The 15,725-nt window shown below is 34.6% G+C and overlaps 3 protein-coding genes across 3 annotated transcripts; 1 reads left to right on the plus strand and 2 right to left on the minus strand.

The window, feature by feature from the left end:
• The first annotated feature begins 570 nt into the window (after positions 1-570).
• LOC137829016 (organic cation/carnitine transporter 3-like) lies at positions 571-2,241 on the plus strand. The gene has a single exon (XM_068635815.1). The coding sequence runs from the start codon at positions 571-573 to the stop codon at positions 2,095-2,097; it is 1,527 nt and encodes a 508-aa protein (XP_068491916.1). The 3' UTR covers positions 2,098-2,241.
• Positions 2,242-3,663: 1,422 nt separating this feature from the next.
• On the minus strand, positions 3,664-8,484 carry LOC137829023 (GRIP domain-containing protein RUD3). Its single transcript, XM_068635822.1, has 12 exons — positions 8,317-8,484; positions 8,152-8,238; positions 7,811-7,944; positions 7,054-7,112; positions 6,927-6,981; positions 6,428-6,481; positions 6,159-6,198; positions 5,588-5,628; positions 5,414-5,518; positions 4,410-4,457; positions 4,053-4,172; positions 3,664-3,892 (listed from the first exon to the last, which is right to left on the minus strand). The coding sequence occupies exons 1-12, from the start codon at positions 8,363-8,365 to the stop codon at positions 3,830-3,832; spliced, it is 855 nt and encodes a 284-aa protein (XP_068491923.1). The 5' UTR covers positions 8,366-8,484; the 3' UTR covers positions 3,664-3,829.
• Positions 8,485-9,860: 1,376 nt separating this feature from the next.
• On the minus strand, positions 9,861-15,472 carry LOC137820444 (uncharacterized). Its single transcript, XM_068624549.1, has 8 exons — positions 15,114-15,472; positions 14,909-15,020; positions 14,624-14,814; positions 14,325-14,419; positions 13,811-14,236; positions 13,209-13,317; positions 11,733-12,378; positions 9,861-10,465 (listed from the first exon to the last, which is right to left on the minus strand). Exons 1-8 carry the CDS (start codon positions 15,246-15,248, stop codon positions 10,344-10,346), a joined length of 1,836 nt encoding a protein of 611 aa, XP_068480650.1. The 5' UTR covers positions 15,249-15,472; the 3' UTR covers positions 9,861-10,343.
• Positions 15,473-15,725: the final 253 nt, after the last annotated feature.

Genomic DNA, 15,725 nt, shown 5'->3' on the forward strand with positions numbered 1-15,725 from the left:
TTTAACCTCTTTGTTTATTTTTATTCTTCTTAAAATCCTTAAAGGGGTTAAATTGGAATTGGAAATAATATTAAAAGTTTAGAGTAAAAAAAATTGAAAACGGGATAAAAGTTGAAGAAATTCACAAGTTACGAGATTTAGATTTAAACAAGAAAAATGATGGTTGGTTTGTCAAACTAAATTTTTTTATGGGACATGGTATAGTTAGAGATTTTTCAGAATTTATCCTCCCACTTAACAACTACTTTTATAAATATTTTATTTAATAATTTAATTTATATTATAATTAAATAACTTAGATTAATATTTTATTATTGTTGGTACCATTTACATTTATTTATCTTCTAAAAATATTGTTATTTTATTATAATATAATATTTTGTGGAATAGAAACGTTGTGGGATAGATAACTTTTTTTAAGAGGAGTGTAAAAGGAAAATTTCCTTTATTATTATATATAGTTGTTAAATATAGGGTGTCAAAATAGTTTTTTACATTTTTTTTTTATTTAAGAAAAGTTGCTGTCGTCTTCCATTTTGGTCTTCCTGTTACCACAGACGCAGAAGATAGATGGAAGATTCAGTTCCTGTTTTGACAAACTGTGATTGTGTTGTGCAGGAAAACATGATTCAGAGTTCGGAGGAAATGATAGAAAATGGTTTGCGAAGATTTGGGTGGTCAGGGATGGTGCAATGCATCCTTGTGTCAACGGCTATGTACTTTGATGCACAGCAATCCTTCATGGCCATCTACTCTGACCAGTACCCAACTTGGCACTGCACAGATCCCACAACATGCACCTCACATTCCGACATCTGCAACCTCCCAAAGTCATCTTGGTCATGGGATGGACCCTCTTCTAGGACAATCATATCACAGTTTGGCCTTGAATGTGCCAGCAGCTTCATCACAGGTTTACCTCAATCCTCTTTCTTCCTTGGTTGCCTTCTTGGTTCCTTTCTTCTTGCCACCTTGGCTGACACATCTCTTGGAAGAAAGAACCTCCTTCTTCTCTCATGTTTCTTCATGTCCTTAACTTCTGCTATCATTGTCTTCTCAACCAATGTTTGGACCTATTCTGCTTTCAAGTTCCTCATTGGCTTTTGGCGTTCGTCCATTGGAACATGTGTTTTGGTGTTGCTCATGGAGAAAGTGAGCACAGAATGGAGGTTTACTGTGGGGATTGTTGAATATCTCTGCTTCACTTTGGGGTACATGACCTTGCCTGGAATAGCTTATTTAAACAGGAATTCCTCGTGGAAATCTCTTTATGTGTGCACGTCCGTTCCTGCAATTTGTTATTCTGTGATTGCTTACCTCTTTGTTACCGAGTCTCCGAGGTGGCTTCTCATGCAAGGTCGAGAGCAAGAAGCCATGGCAATGCTTACAGGAATGTCTAATTCTTCAGTAGGGAATGGGCCTGATTTAACTGCAGGCCTGCTAAAAGTTCCTGTTGTTAAACAAAAGTCGATTTTCGAACTTTACTCATCAATAGCAGAGTTGTTTGAGAGAAGTTGGGCTCGCAAACGGGTTGTGGCAATAATGGTGCTTGGTCTTGGGATTGGCATGGTGTATTTTGGCATTCCTTTGGCCGTGGGGAACTTGGGATTTGACATTTACTTGGCTGTGGTGTTTAATGCCTTCATGGAAATACCCTCTTGTGTGGCCACGTACTTCTTGGAAAACTGCAGAAGAAAGCCATCGATTCTTGCATTCTCAGTAGCAAGTGGGATATGCTGCATATTTTGTGCGGTGGTTAGCACTGGGCTGAAAGTGGCCAAGGTGGGGGTATCATTGGTAGCATTTTTCAGTGCTGTCACGGCTTATAATGTGTTTCTCATATACGTCATAGAGCTGTTTCCCACGAGAGTACGGAACACCACGACCTCGTTGGTGAGGCAAGCCGTTGTGTTTGGTAACATATTCATCCCGTTTCTTATATCTGAGGGGAGGAAGAATAAAATTTTCTCTTATGGCGTGTTTGGAGTGGTTATAATGTCATCCTGTTTGTCTTTGGTCTGTTTGCCAGAGACCATAGGAGTAGCTCTTTCTGATACCATGGAGCAACAAGAGAAAAAGGAAGACATACCTGCATAAAATGCTTCATTGGGTCAGCTTATCTTGCTTTTGTAGGTTCAGTGTCTTTGCTGCATTGGAAGGGAAAGATCTTTATGTTTTCATGTTGAATGAAGTATTCTTACAAAGTTTAATCGAGATTCAATCCGAATAGCTTTAATGTAATACAGTATTCTTTAATCCTTTTTGTCAAAGAATGCAAACAGTCCAACGTGCACCATCACAAACCCAACCAAATGCATCAACACAAACTCAACTCTCAACACCAGGCAAACACACCCACATACAGCAACATAAACCTAACAACCACTGCTTTTTAACTCCTAAAAGAAAGAATTCAACAATTAGCTAACTTATATTCTAGGAAAAGTTTCAAAATTGAACCAATTTACTATGAAGTGTTAGCAACTCCAAAACTTTCTCTAAAAGGTTAAAGTTGTTCCAACATTCTTTTGACCGCTTTATCTCATCCACAATGATAACGGAAGAGTCCAATTAATTGGTCACTCATAGATGTTTCATGTGAATTTGTCACTCTAGAAGAATTTGCCCCAACATTTGCATGCAGAGGTACCTGAATTCATGCCCTTTTAGAAGGATGGAAGAAGCCAATAATGAAACATAATTTGTTCAATTTGGAGAAAAATCAATAACATGAACACTGATTTGTGAATTTGGGGAAGAAGATCCCATTTTACCCAGCTATTTACAACGATTATTTTGTTTTTAAAACAAGAATATTGCTAACATTAAATTTAATGAACAATTCATATCCATACATGTACACTTAAGCGACAAATCAGATTTTTCTATCATTTTCTGTCAGCTCAAGATGGAAAAGACCAAAATGAATCATTTTAAAAGGTTAAAAAGATCAACTAAACTTTTTAAATGTTAAAGGTTCAAATTAAACATAAAAAGTAAATTAAAAGGACTAAATAAAATTTAACCAAACTTTTTTGCAGTTTTGTATGATTGAAGTTAATTAGTTTGTGCATTTTTGGGACTGTATCTCACTGACTCATCTAGCATATTCTTACACCAGCACCAGCATAAATACGCTAAGGATTTGATTGCTTTGGCTGGTCTTCAGAATTCCTTAATTAGGAGGGCAAGCTCCTTCCTTATCTAATCTTTGATTGTGCCGGTAGTCAATGGTGACTTAAATGACTAGACTATTCCTTGGCCTCATATCACATTTTTTATTAGCAGGTTAACAGTTTGTGCAGTCTTCATGACATTTACATTTGGTATTATTTGCCCCGTCCATATCATGTGATATCGACTTGGTTCTCTCTAACATACTATATTTCCATGCCTATCTTGTTTTTAGACTTTAGTGGTGTCGATTAGGCTGATTGTCTTGTCTCAGTACAAGTTGCTACAGCATTGGCGCATGTTTCTTGTACATGATATCATGTCAAAACACAAGAAACAGTATAACGCCTCCAAAATCCATAACCTACAGTGAGTCTGAATATTGAGTGATTGCTTCTGCTGCACTCTGATTACGCGGCCTTGTCTATTGAATTTGGTTTTCCTCAAACGTTCTTTTTAGATTGAATGGCAGTAAATGACAGTGCTACCTAGAAATCAATCAAAGTTCTGTATATTAATCTATATATAGAAAGGAAAATACAATCAAGTCACGAAACCATTCAGTCAAATATTTTTCCAAAATGATGTATACTAGTATCAAGAACATGAACAACTAAATTCAAACCCTCCTGAAGTTTCATGTTCTCTTCAAATATTACTGATTCAAAGCGACTGTGTATTCCTCTCCACAGGCACATTTTACCACATGACGAATCTCCTATAAAATCAGAAGCATCTTCATGAGTGCAAGGGAAATTAAGATAATGACAAGTTTCATTAAATATTGTCACTTTGATTATTCCTATTTGAGGCCCTGATTTTTCCGGATAACTATTTAAGTTTCTTGTAACAATTTTTGTGGATTAAACTTATCTTACCTTGAGTCTCTCGACTTGTTTCTCTAGAGATTGCAAGTATTCAGTTTCTCCATCTTTGTCGGACAAAAGTGCTTTATATTCCTCTTCAAGAGCAGTTAAATCTGCTGCTTTCAGCTCCGGCTAGCGTAGTTCGTTCATTAGAATTAAATAAAATAATTTACAAAATCATTGATTATAAGCCACAGATTTATTACTTGCCTCAATAAGAGGAGAAAAATAAACAGCTTACCAATCTAAATGAATGTATAGGGAAAAACTTATATATAAAATGGAAATCGTTTTCCACTTGACCATCCTAATAGTGGAAATTTTGATAGTCACACGTTTCTCAATAATTCTTGCAGAATAACAACAGACCTTAAACTCATTTTCTCTGCACTTCACTTCCTCGATGGCCAGTTTTATCTATTAAGACAAAAAAAGGCATGATAGTAAAAGAAGCAAATAAAGTATACAGAAAATATAGACATAATAGCATATTATAAATCAAAATCTTCCCATTCTTATTTTCTTGAAAGAACTAAAGGGTGGAAAAGAATCCTAGAATATAAGACTGTACAACCCTAATTACGCTTCAGGGTCATTTTTTTGCATCCCTATGTTTGCAAAAATCAATCAACGACTATTTTAACAAACTTATCGAGGGGAAAATGGCTGCATCTAATTAACTTTGTTAAAACTTGAAAATTGGCAATTTTCGGAAAATAACTTTTGCCAACCACAAAAAGAATATCAATTCAGAACTTCATCCATGATTAGATGAAACACCATTTAATAGAATGAACAGAAATTCTCATCAAGTAGGCAGCTATAAACTGGAGAAATAAAGACTAAATTGAAGAAAGTTTCTTTGTGACTCTCAATATTTTAATTAAAGAGACTGTAGGCAAAAGTCTCCTTGCATATCCATTTGCATACGTGAGGTCAATTGTCCAAAAAATTCAACAGATCAAACTTCGAAGAAACTGAATCTTTTTAAATTGGAAGATTAACATATATTTCAAACGGCAGGGTTCAACCTTAATCACGGTAAATGGGATGTACCATGTATATATTCAATCATGTATTATAAAAAATATGGTTGAAATGGAAAAAGTGTAGAAGCTGTAGAAAACGGAAATGGAAAAAGGAAAGAGAAAGAAGGTTATTTTGGAACGTATTTTCAAAAATTAGCAGGGACCAGGAGAACTTAAATTTGATTAAAATTATTTGCTTAATTTAAAACGGAATTTTAGTTTCTAGAATAAATTAAATATTTCATTGTATTTCCTATAAAAAAATTGCACTCGGCAAAAACAACTTTAACAACCAAGCTTGAGTAATTTATACTTCACAATCTGAAAGGGATGCAGATAAGTAACCTTGCTGTTCTCGGTAAGAACCTTGGCTTTCAGAGTAAGAATCTCATCAAGCGTTGCTTTAGCCGAATCCAATTCATTGATCAAATTGTTCCTTGCAACACTCCCCTGTCAAACAAAGATAAATTAGCAGCTTCCAACTCCATGTAGTATACATTGATGAAAGATGAGGCCTACCAAGTTATCCATGACAAGGTTACAAATCGCACCGGTCTCCCCTGCAAGATGAATAGAAAGCCCGCATATCAAATTTAGTTTCAAAAAATGGATTATAAAATGTCCGTTAGTTTAATAGCAAAAAATAAATAAACAACCGATTCAATGTTCAGCCTTGACAAAACCAAGGTATCGCAATCATTACTGATTTTGTTACAGTTAGCAGATATAAGTAGGTATTCATGGGGTGGTTTGAGTTTAAACTTAGACTGCTGCACAAAATTCCACTGGTTCTCAATTTGAGAAATTAAACCAAGCCATGCTATCTTAGAACCAGTCCAACAATGCGGTAAACAGTCATACATAACTCTAATGCATCTTAAAGTACAAGAACATTGGCTTGATCATGCGTTGCTATTAAATTTGTGTTAATTTATTTGAAAATGTAACATGTTTATTACTCTTCTTTTAAAAAAATGCTTTGGTAGAAGGAAGCGAAGAAATAGATTCTCCTGGAAGTTTTGGCGGAGTTTTAAGAGTCCCTTTCCGTAAAACGTTGTGTCAAACACCACACTAAAGTATAGAGCCATGCCTTCAGCTTTACTTATTTGCCCAGCAACCTTTCCGGTGACCTGTGTAAATTCAAACAGAAAGTGACAAGACATCAGAAAAGCATATAGATCAAATGATTAAATCAATAAAACCTGATAATGGAAGACAAAATCATATCATATCCTAATAATTTAATAAATAAGCAAGCTCAAGAAGTTTGCTCAAACACATGCCAAGGACTCTTATTTTCATAGGAACTATAGGATATATTCTGCTTATAGTTATTCGAAAGAATAAAAAAAGGCATACCAAATCATGCTTTTGCAGTTCACTTCTAATCTTCCGAGTACTGCTGACCCATTCCTGCCAAATACCTCTTTTCAGTACAAAGTTGCAACTAACTAAATGAAAGAACTCGCGTGAAAATGTAAGCAGAGCTGATAACAGGATAAGATTAATGGGACATGCTGGAAAATAGATTTACTCAGTGAATAAAAACTAATCCCTCTTGATTTGAACATAAGAAAAAATAAACTAATATCAATGGACTCGAAATATTTTTGAAAATAAAATCTGAATTAAATAAATTATATTTATGGGAAGATCTCATTAAGCAAAGTGCTAACCAGCAATGATTAAAGAATTGAAAGTGCAGAACATGTAAATGTATTTCAAAAGGAATTATTTCCCAAACATAATAACCCTTTTGATGTCAACATTTGTTGCTAATTCTTCAATTGCTTTCATGCATTAAGCCTACCCTCCAAAGGTCACAGAGCAATAACAAAGAAGAATAATGAAAGTCAACCTGTTGCTTCTGTAATTTGGCATTCATCTCCTCTGCAACCTTGCTATAGTAAGCTCTGAAAGGGTAAAACAATTTAGATGAATTTGCATCGAATGTATAAGATTACTCCATAAGTATCTTCAGATACCTCTTCTCTGAGAGTTTGGAAGATAACCCAACTCTCTCTTGCTGGATAAGCTCCAAAGTCTGTTGGTAGAGAGTCAGGGACAAGAATACCAAGATCACAGCTCAAGGCATCAGACTTTACCAAAACAAGAAATAAGATTCAAATTCTTCATAACCAATCCTAAGACCCCATATTATCAAGCTTTCACTTCAAATCTCCCTAATAACTCTAGAATTACTACAAAAGACAACTTTTAATTTAAAATTAATTTTACATTGTTCCAATGCAAGTATATATAGCTACCACATATGAGTTCTGTTTTTCTAAACTAGTGAGAACCTATAATGAGTGGAACGAACAAACTTGACTTAGGCTCTGAATGACTAAAATATCATCTAAAGTGAACTTTAATTCAACCTCACAAAAACCAGCTTCATAAGAAAATTACTTTGTGTATCCATTTATATAATTTACCTATATCTCTAGTCAACATAAGATCTCCAACAGTTTTATAAATTAGCTTATACATAACCTAATTTTCATTTAAAAAAGAAACTAAATTAATTCATTTTTACTTTCTTAATTGGTTTATACTGTAAATGCTTACTGAGAAACTATGACAGTAACAATGAACATATCACGCTCTACACTAGAGTGGGAAGAGGTAGCTCAACTGAAAAAAGTAAAAACTGTTCCAACACGTTCACAGTTAAACCGCAGTAGTCAGTTTTGAAATACTGATGCCAAAACTTATATTATGGAACCAATTGAATCATACCTGGGAGAGTTTGATTGTGTTAAACTCCAAAGAGGCAATCCTTTTCTGTTTTTCCAATATCTTCGAGCATATCTCGCCCTTTGCGGTCCTCATCTTCTCAGTGTCATCCTTCAGTTGCGTGATTCCCGATTTTGCTGCACATTCACATAACATAGCTATTTCAGTTCACAGTATGCATGAACTTTACAATTTCACCTTGTTACAAACTTATAATTATTACAAGTTATATCAATGACGATTAATCAGTTCATAGAAAACTAAACTCCATAAATAAAATAATAGTGAGGCCATGGCAATTGAAGGAAATGGAACAAAACGACGTGAAATTGGAAAGTGATGACCTGAGTCGATGTCGTTTTCCAAAGTGCGTACGTTGGTCAACTGCATTTCTTCTTCGACGGAAATCTTCGCCGCTTCATCTTCCACATCTGATTCAATTTCAGGTTTCATTTTCAGTTAGATTAAAATGAATAAATAAATGAAGTAACAGTGAATTTCGCAGGTACCGTTCATTTGAGAGCGCAGAGTTTTCATGTACAGCAAGTACTCCTCCATCTTCTTCCACAATCGGAGAAACGAGTTTCCCGGTGAATAGAAAACCGTTAACCGATGTAGTGTTTCTGGATTTGGAGGGAAAGGGTATTTATATATCCAATTCTCATATGCTACCTTCCCTTTTACACTCTGTTGCCGAAACTCTGGCGCGAGAACGATATTCGCATTTTTTTAAAATTTAATAAAATAATAGAAATTATTTTTTACAATATTTTATTTATTTTTTCTGTTTGTTTCATGTATGAAATATTAAAAAGTGAAAATTAAATAAAAATGAGTATTGGAAAGTTAACTATTATCTATCTTATATATATAGAAAATAACTATACTCAAAGACTAATTAAATAAAATTATATAAAAAAATCATTAAATATTTTATAAATTAACAATTTATTATATTCATATAATCATGTGAAATTAAGCCTCGAATTAAATATAGCAGTTAGAGAAATACAAAAAGTAACAATCATACAATTCGAACATCACTTTCATAATTTACTTGGAGAGAGTTTATTTTTACAACTTACGAAGCTTCATAATAAAACCAAACATAATAAATAGACAAACGTCCCATTTATTTGGTTATTTTCCAAACCTGCAGTTTAGCTGTTAGTACTTTTCCATGTGAAAGAAACTAAAGGAAAAGAAGAGTGGCATTTTGTTAGAAAGACATTTATTTATTGTCCTAACTATAAAAAAAATATAAACTTTAAAAAGAAAGATAAAAATGGGAAGAAAAAAAATTGCTCTCCTCTCATTTTCTTGGTAATTGTGCAGAGAGAAAACTTAGTATGAATCTCACTTCATTATTTAGTAGACTTGAATATTTGGTTCTCATAAAATGAGATCATACGAGTTACTTATAAATTAAACAATATTCACATAAAATGGTTGGTAATTTCTTCCTGTACCATATTATTTAAGATAAATAATATATACACCCAACACAAAATTTAAATTATAACATTATCTTGACTTTATTTTTTATTATGGACGTAGAAATGCGGAAGTGATTGTTATATATATTTTAGATTTCGATATCCAGAAAAATTCTTTTCTTGTATTTCATTTAAATTTGTTGAGGATCAAAATTCAGAACTCATTTATATTTGTTTATTAATCTTGACATTCAGAAAGTCATTTATTCTGTCCAGATAAATTTAAATTTTCAGATGACAAAATCCGAAGGGTCATATTAGTTTCAGACTTCCATAAACAAAATACATTTTCCATAAACAAAATACATTTTCCGTTTATTTGATATGGGGTTGGGAGAATTGGCCAAAATGGAAAAGAGGTACTTGTAGCAACTTTTAATTTTAGTTTATAGTTTCTCTTTGTTTATCATTTCTATAAAACTTGAAATCATTGTTTTAAAACTATATTTACTGTCAAAATTAATTTAAGTAATTTAAATCTAAAAATAAAAGAAAAATAAAACAAGGAAACTTAAAAATAAATCAAAATTACAAATTTCTAAAATTACAAGACTACATTCAAGATAAAAGAAAAGAAAATCACTTGAAGTAAATTTTCCCTGAACATGGATCAAAATTTTAGCCTCAAACTTTACAAACACCGTTTATTTTAATCTTTGTTGTAAGTGAAAAACTTAGTTCTGAAAATTAGAGACTAAAGTGATGGTTTTATAAAGTTAAAATATCGAACACTTGCAATCTCAGATAGCACAGGGAGTGTTCAGTCTATTCCTTACATATCGAATAGTGAAAATAGTGTGAATGTTGCCTCAACTGATCTGAATGGTGGCTTCCTCCATTCGAAGTTTCTCAATAAACTTGAAAACAGCAATTTTTTTGAATTGGAAAGAACATTTGTGACATTTCTATTCTTTGCGCGCTCCATTTATATTAACCTCAATCAACCCAATAAACCAGGGTACGGAAACTACAGAACATACATCTATAGGCATCCAAGTAAAGCACTCCCAGCAACGTTAAATAAAAGCATTGTAGGTTGCTCATCTCTTGGTTTTATCAAGAACTTCAATGTATCTCTTTGGAACTCCATATTGTTCCATCAAATGTCTAGCTAAGTCATCGATAACTCCTCCTTGAACCAAAACTTCATGCCCTTTTTTACCTGCAAGCAAACAAATGCTTTAGAATTTCAGATACACGATATAATAAACTACAAGTCAAAGTTCACAAGGCAGAAAGAAACCATGGATGTTGTTGCAAGGTGAGTCTCTGAGCATATTCCCCAACCCAATACAAATTTCAAATCCAAAAATTTGATTAACCAAACATGGAAACATATACACTCGCTGTTAGTTCACCTAGTACCTACTCTGCTTGCACAAAGAAGGATGCAAAGGATACTGAAGTGCAAATAAAACATAAAACTTTACCCTTGCAAACCACTCCCTGGTTTTGTTCAATTGTTATACTAAGAGAGAAACTGATATTAATTACAATACCCCTATTAACTCAAAAGAGACCATAGCGGTCACACTTACTGCACCTCACAAGTACCATATTAAATCAGTTTGTTTCACATATGACCCCTTACTCATCTACCCTCTGAGCACTGAAATGAATTCCCTCAAACTGTCATTATTTATTATTTATTTACAAGAATTCACCCGATAATGAATAGTTGATATATATATAATATAATTACATATACCAACCTTGGACTGCAAAGCAAAACACAGACGGCACCACTTCAATGATTTTAACACAAAACCAGATTTTAGAGAAAACACGTTTCACAATAGTATAGTTCCCCCGATCAATTCTATTCTTCTTCAGTGGTCAAAAATTTCATTTTGTTGCTTCACTAAAAAATATCATTCCTTTAATGGTATAATATCCTTATTTCCTAGTTTTCTTGTTACTCATTACTATGTTAGCTCATTGCATATTACCCTTAATATGTTTGTTAACGTGAAAAAAAATGCCTTATCAGAAGGCAAGATGACCAGCATAAAGTAAAGTAGGACATAACAGCTGGGAACTAAACATGTAGTTTTTTAGGTATCAGCATTTTATCAACCATGGAAAGATAAAAACAAAATATATATTCTACATGAATGCTGGGGAATAAACAACAGAGATTTGATATCTTATCCTTTCCACCTAAGAGACCACAATGTAGTTTAATAATCTCAGGTAATCATCAGCATTCTATCAACTATGGAAAGATAAAACCAAAGTATATATCCTATACGAATGCAGATATATTAATCAGACAACACAATATGAAATTGGATTTAAATCAAGAAAAGCAAAATCTAACAAAAATTGGTAATACAGAGTACAGACACTCGTATGCTCATAAATCCCATATTTCTTGATGAAGCACAAACCAGGATAAAACTTGTACTTTTAATGCAACCAATAAATACCTGGCAGTTCTGCGACAGTGGTGCTGCATGCAAACTTCTTCTGCAATTCTGACGCCAATGCTTCAGCATCTATAAGAAAAGTTTCCATGCCAGAGAGTTTGGTAACCTTCTTGTTGCCTTGCCGTCTCTCTGTCAACAACTGAACTGTCTTCAGTGCACCTTTACGAACTACAGATTCATTCCCTCTTGTTACAACATGGTGCGGCTGCATACGGCTCACAAATGTTGATCCTAAATCCTTCTTGTGAATTTCTGTAGGATAAGTTGTTCCTTTTTTAATAGCCCCCTTGAACAGTGCATCACATAATAGTGCATCAAGAATCACAATTGATTTATTTGTTGGTTTAACAAGATTTTCTTTTTCACAATATGTGAAAACAATATCAGTAGCTTCAGAAGCACTAAAAAGTTTTCCCGGGTCAGCTCCTACAGATGAAAATATGGAGTTGACATGTACACTTGGTTTGTAGATTTCAACCACTTCAAGAGTTTTCGACGAACGAGTTTCATTAGCAGACTGAACACTGGGCTGCTCACTTTTCTCAACTTGCCTTTTTTCGGGCTTAAAGGATGAATAATCAACATGGTTTCGGTTTACTGAAAACAGCATGACTTCCTTTTTGTGTTTATCTTCTTTCACTGATATCTGTACACAATGTGAATATATATGAAGAGAGAATCCAGAAACAGCATTGCAGAATATATCAATGCAGAACCAGCAGAAGACAAATTATTAAAAGGACCAAATACAATTGAAATTATCATTTGATCATGATGTATTGCATAAAATAGGCATGTAACTCCCTCGCATGATTTAATTTTGTTTGTCCCATCATGCAACTTATTTTACTAGAATACATTGATAAGAAACAGCAACATTATAAGAAACATCCCAATAGAGGATCATTTTTTCAGTTTATTCCAGCAGCTATATCAGTGATCCCTTCCAAAAGCAATCCATTCACCAAAAACTTCACAAAAGCCAGTAAGTTCCAACTCACAAGAAATTACAGATTTCGAATCCCCATTTTTCTGTTCAATCATTTCTCAAGATCGTGAGTTTTGAAAATACTGATTGTTATATAACTTCCAATTAATACTTTGCTCACTAAGGGTACTATTCTGGTCCCAATCTCCTATCTCCATTCCAATTCTTCATGAAAGGAAATCTATAGCATAAAAATGTTGTCAAACTTTTTTCTTTTTCCCATAGTGCCTTGACCTACGTACCTAAAATGCTAAGAGGTTACACATCTAACGAGCTAAGGAGGATACAAAGTGTCAAAATGCTTCATTAATAGGTGTATCCTGACAGAAGAGAGCATTAGGGCAATGACAGAAACCTACTTTAACACATTCTAGATTCTAAGTTTATGATTCATATAACAATTTAAAGATTTTCCTGTAAAATATCAGCAAGTTTCTATTACTATTGTACTAATCCAAGTAAAAAAAAAAAAGCTGTAGATGACAAACCAAGCCAGAGGTGGATTTTGCTTGTAACCACTTTGATAACTTTTTGTAGGAAGATTTCTTGATATCTAGAGTAATTCCTGAAGGTCTACATGGCAATATATGGTTTGACCTGCAATGCTCAAAAACAAATAATTATTAGATTACTGAAGGTAAAGCTGACTTCTGAATTCAATACACACAAACAATGTATGTTTAATACGAACTGAAATGAATTTAAGACAAAAAAAAATGTTGAATATAAATGGCAGTACATCTTATGAGTCAATTGGGAAAAAAAAATCAAAACAGAAATCCGATACTTAATTCTTCAGCACTGCTGTCCAGAGCTAAATTTTCAAATTTAGCTTAAATGCCCTGCTCTTGGTGTAAAAATCGAGATCTTGAAAAATCTCTACCGAAGTTCTCACATGATGTAATCCAGTTGAAAGTACACTCCACATAGATCATATTTTTATGCCAGTCTTATTGAGCGAACTATCTTTTTAAAATATATAAACCACACCTAATTGTCAACTGAAATTCCTGGTTTGCAAGATTTTTTGGCCACTCTATTTCAAATGGTTCAACTTTGTCAACCAAGAGGCAAAGAGAGAAAGTCCCACCATAGAGTGCTTCCAGGCAATGGAAGGTCTTTGTCCTTCACTGTTGTGTGCAAAGCTTGTAGAAGGCACTTATCTAACAGGGAATCTATATCTGCAGTTGATAGAGTCTGTTGGTCGTTAGGGTCATTACCAGACACAGTGTCCGATAACTTCAAATCAGACACGCCTTCAGTTACTCCAGTCGCAGCATCCTTTTCACCATTATTCGATGGCATCAATCCAGAGGTGGAATCATGTTGTAACTCATTTACATCCACAGATTCCACCACTTCGTCACTTTTTGGGTTGCTCTGCTGATCACCTGATGTATCACCCGCCACATCAGTTGAATCGGAATCACAAGAAGCTTGTAACCAAGAAGGATCCTCAAACACAACATCTTCGAAAAAACCTGCATTAGGCACATAACAGCCTTCCGCAGATTCCCTGCAAATCCAATGCACAAGGTTGATTCAATTTGACAGTTAGTTGAACTGAATAAAAGCATCACCAGGCTCTCTCTAGCTATACTTGCCAAAGCAAATCACGATAGTAATGAGTTATTCTTAGTGCCTTTCCGCGTAATCCAGCTTTCAATGCTTCAGCGCTGCTCATGGTGGTACTCCCAACCTTCAAGAGAATCAATAAAGGTTGAGCAAATAAATAGCATATGCACCAAAAATGTAAAGGGTATTCATAATGTCATGATGTGTCATCTCATCCACATACAAAACACACTATAATTGATTTCTGATTAGTTGAAAGTATGAAAAACAAATGAGTGCATGGAAATTAAACTCAAGTAAACACAATGAAGCAATGCATGTTACATACTGCAATGGGAGCAGGATTTCCGGGTACTTTAACGGCCCAAGGCTCCCCTGCCCGAAACGAAGGAAGACCTTCGGGAGGCACCGTTATGCCTGGAAACATCAAGTCTGCGCCTCCGATAACAAACCGTGACACCTCACCACCCTTGAGCACGAACGCCGGCAAAAGCTCAGGGACAATCCACAGTGCATAAACTGCGTGGAATCATTCTGAATTTAGTTCTAGTTCTAAATTATCAATGGAATTCGTAATTCTCAGGAAAACTAACGACACGAAACGAAACGAAACCTGTTGGGAAAATGTCATTGCCGCGGCCATCGACGTCGAAGAACATCGGAAAACCTCCCTCCACGGCGTACAAATGGACGCGGTTTTGAAACTTGGCCACTGCAATCTCTGCCTGGTAAATTCCTTTGTTAATTACAGCATTATATGTGAATATGTTGAACGAACTCATCGTCGAAATGAGAAGAGCTTAAGAAATTGAATTCACCTTTGGAGGAAGCAAAGCGTCTAAGTCGGAATCTGAAACCCTTTGGAATTTGTCCTTAATGCTTCGTCTCAGCTTCTTTCTGTCCGCACCAGAGAGTCTCTGGTGAGATTTCGCCTCCACCGCCTTCTTGAACATTCTCTACTTCTCTCCCACTCACTTCAGTTACGTGCACCAAACACAACCCACGCTGAGTTTTCCTCCTTTCTTTTATTCTCTCAATAAACCGTAACCTAGCTTACATTTTTCTCACCTTCCATCCATTTTCTAAATAGGACTTGTACATTATTATCCGCACCCTCCCCTTCTTGTCCAAAACAGAAAGGCAAGAGGATTAGCTCGTCCTACATTTGACCCGCAAAACACGAGTTGAGTTGGCATGTCCCGCATAAAGGTTGATCCATGGGCTTGTGGGTCAACCCATATAAGAAAAAAATTTGAAAAAAATTTATAGATATTGTTCTTACACTGATCGGGAAGAAGTCATTTCCTCAAATAATTGTTTTTTGGTCCTCATATGCGATCTTAGTCTGAGGTGGGGTGCATGCAAAAGACACTCCAACATTCAAATAAAAATTCGGTATTCGATGATTTGAGTATTAATTGTTGTAATAT

The sequence above is a fragment of the Phaseolus vulgaris genome, chromosome 11 (genome assembly GCF_000499845.2).
Source record: "Phaseolus vulgaris cultivar G19833 chromosome 11, P. vulgaris v2.0, whole genome shotgun sequence".
Classification (NCBI taxonomy): Eukaryota; Viridiplantae; Streptophyta; class Magnoliopsida; order Fabales; family Fabaceae; genus Phaseolus; species Phaseolus vulgaris.

Bases quoted from the DNA above. Each gene is read 5' to 3' on its own strand.
- LOC137829016 (XM_068635815.1), top strand. From the start codon at position 571: ATGGAAGATTCAGTTCCTGTTTTGACAAACTGTGATTGTGTTGTGCAG.
- LOC137829023 (XM_068635822.1), bottom strand. From the start codon at position 8,365: ATGGAGGAGTACTTGCTGTACATGAAAACTCTGCGCTCTCAAATGAAC. The intron at 8,239-8,316 runs GTACCTGCGAAA...AAATTGAATCAG, and splicing joins TCTGCGCTCTCAAATGAACG to ATGTGGAAGATGAAGCGGCG. The intron at 3,893-4,052 runs GTAAGATAAGTT...CTGATTTTATAG, and splicing joins AACAAGTCGAGAGACTCAAG to GAGATTCGTCATGTGGTAAA.
- LOC137820444 (XM_068624549.1), bottom strand. From the start codon at position 15,248: ATGTTCAAGAAGGCGGTGGAGGCGAAATCTCACCAGAGACTCTCTGGT. The intron at 12,379-13,208 runs GTTTGTCATCTA...CATTGTGTACAG, and splicing joins CAAAATCCACCTCTGGCTTG to ATATCAGTGAAAGAAGATAA. The intron at 10,466-11,732 runs GTATTTATTGGT...GTTTGCTTGCAG, and splicing joins CACTGTCGCAGAACTGCCAG to GTAAAAAAGGGCATGAAGTT.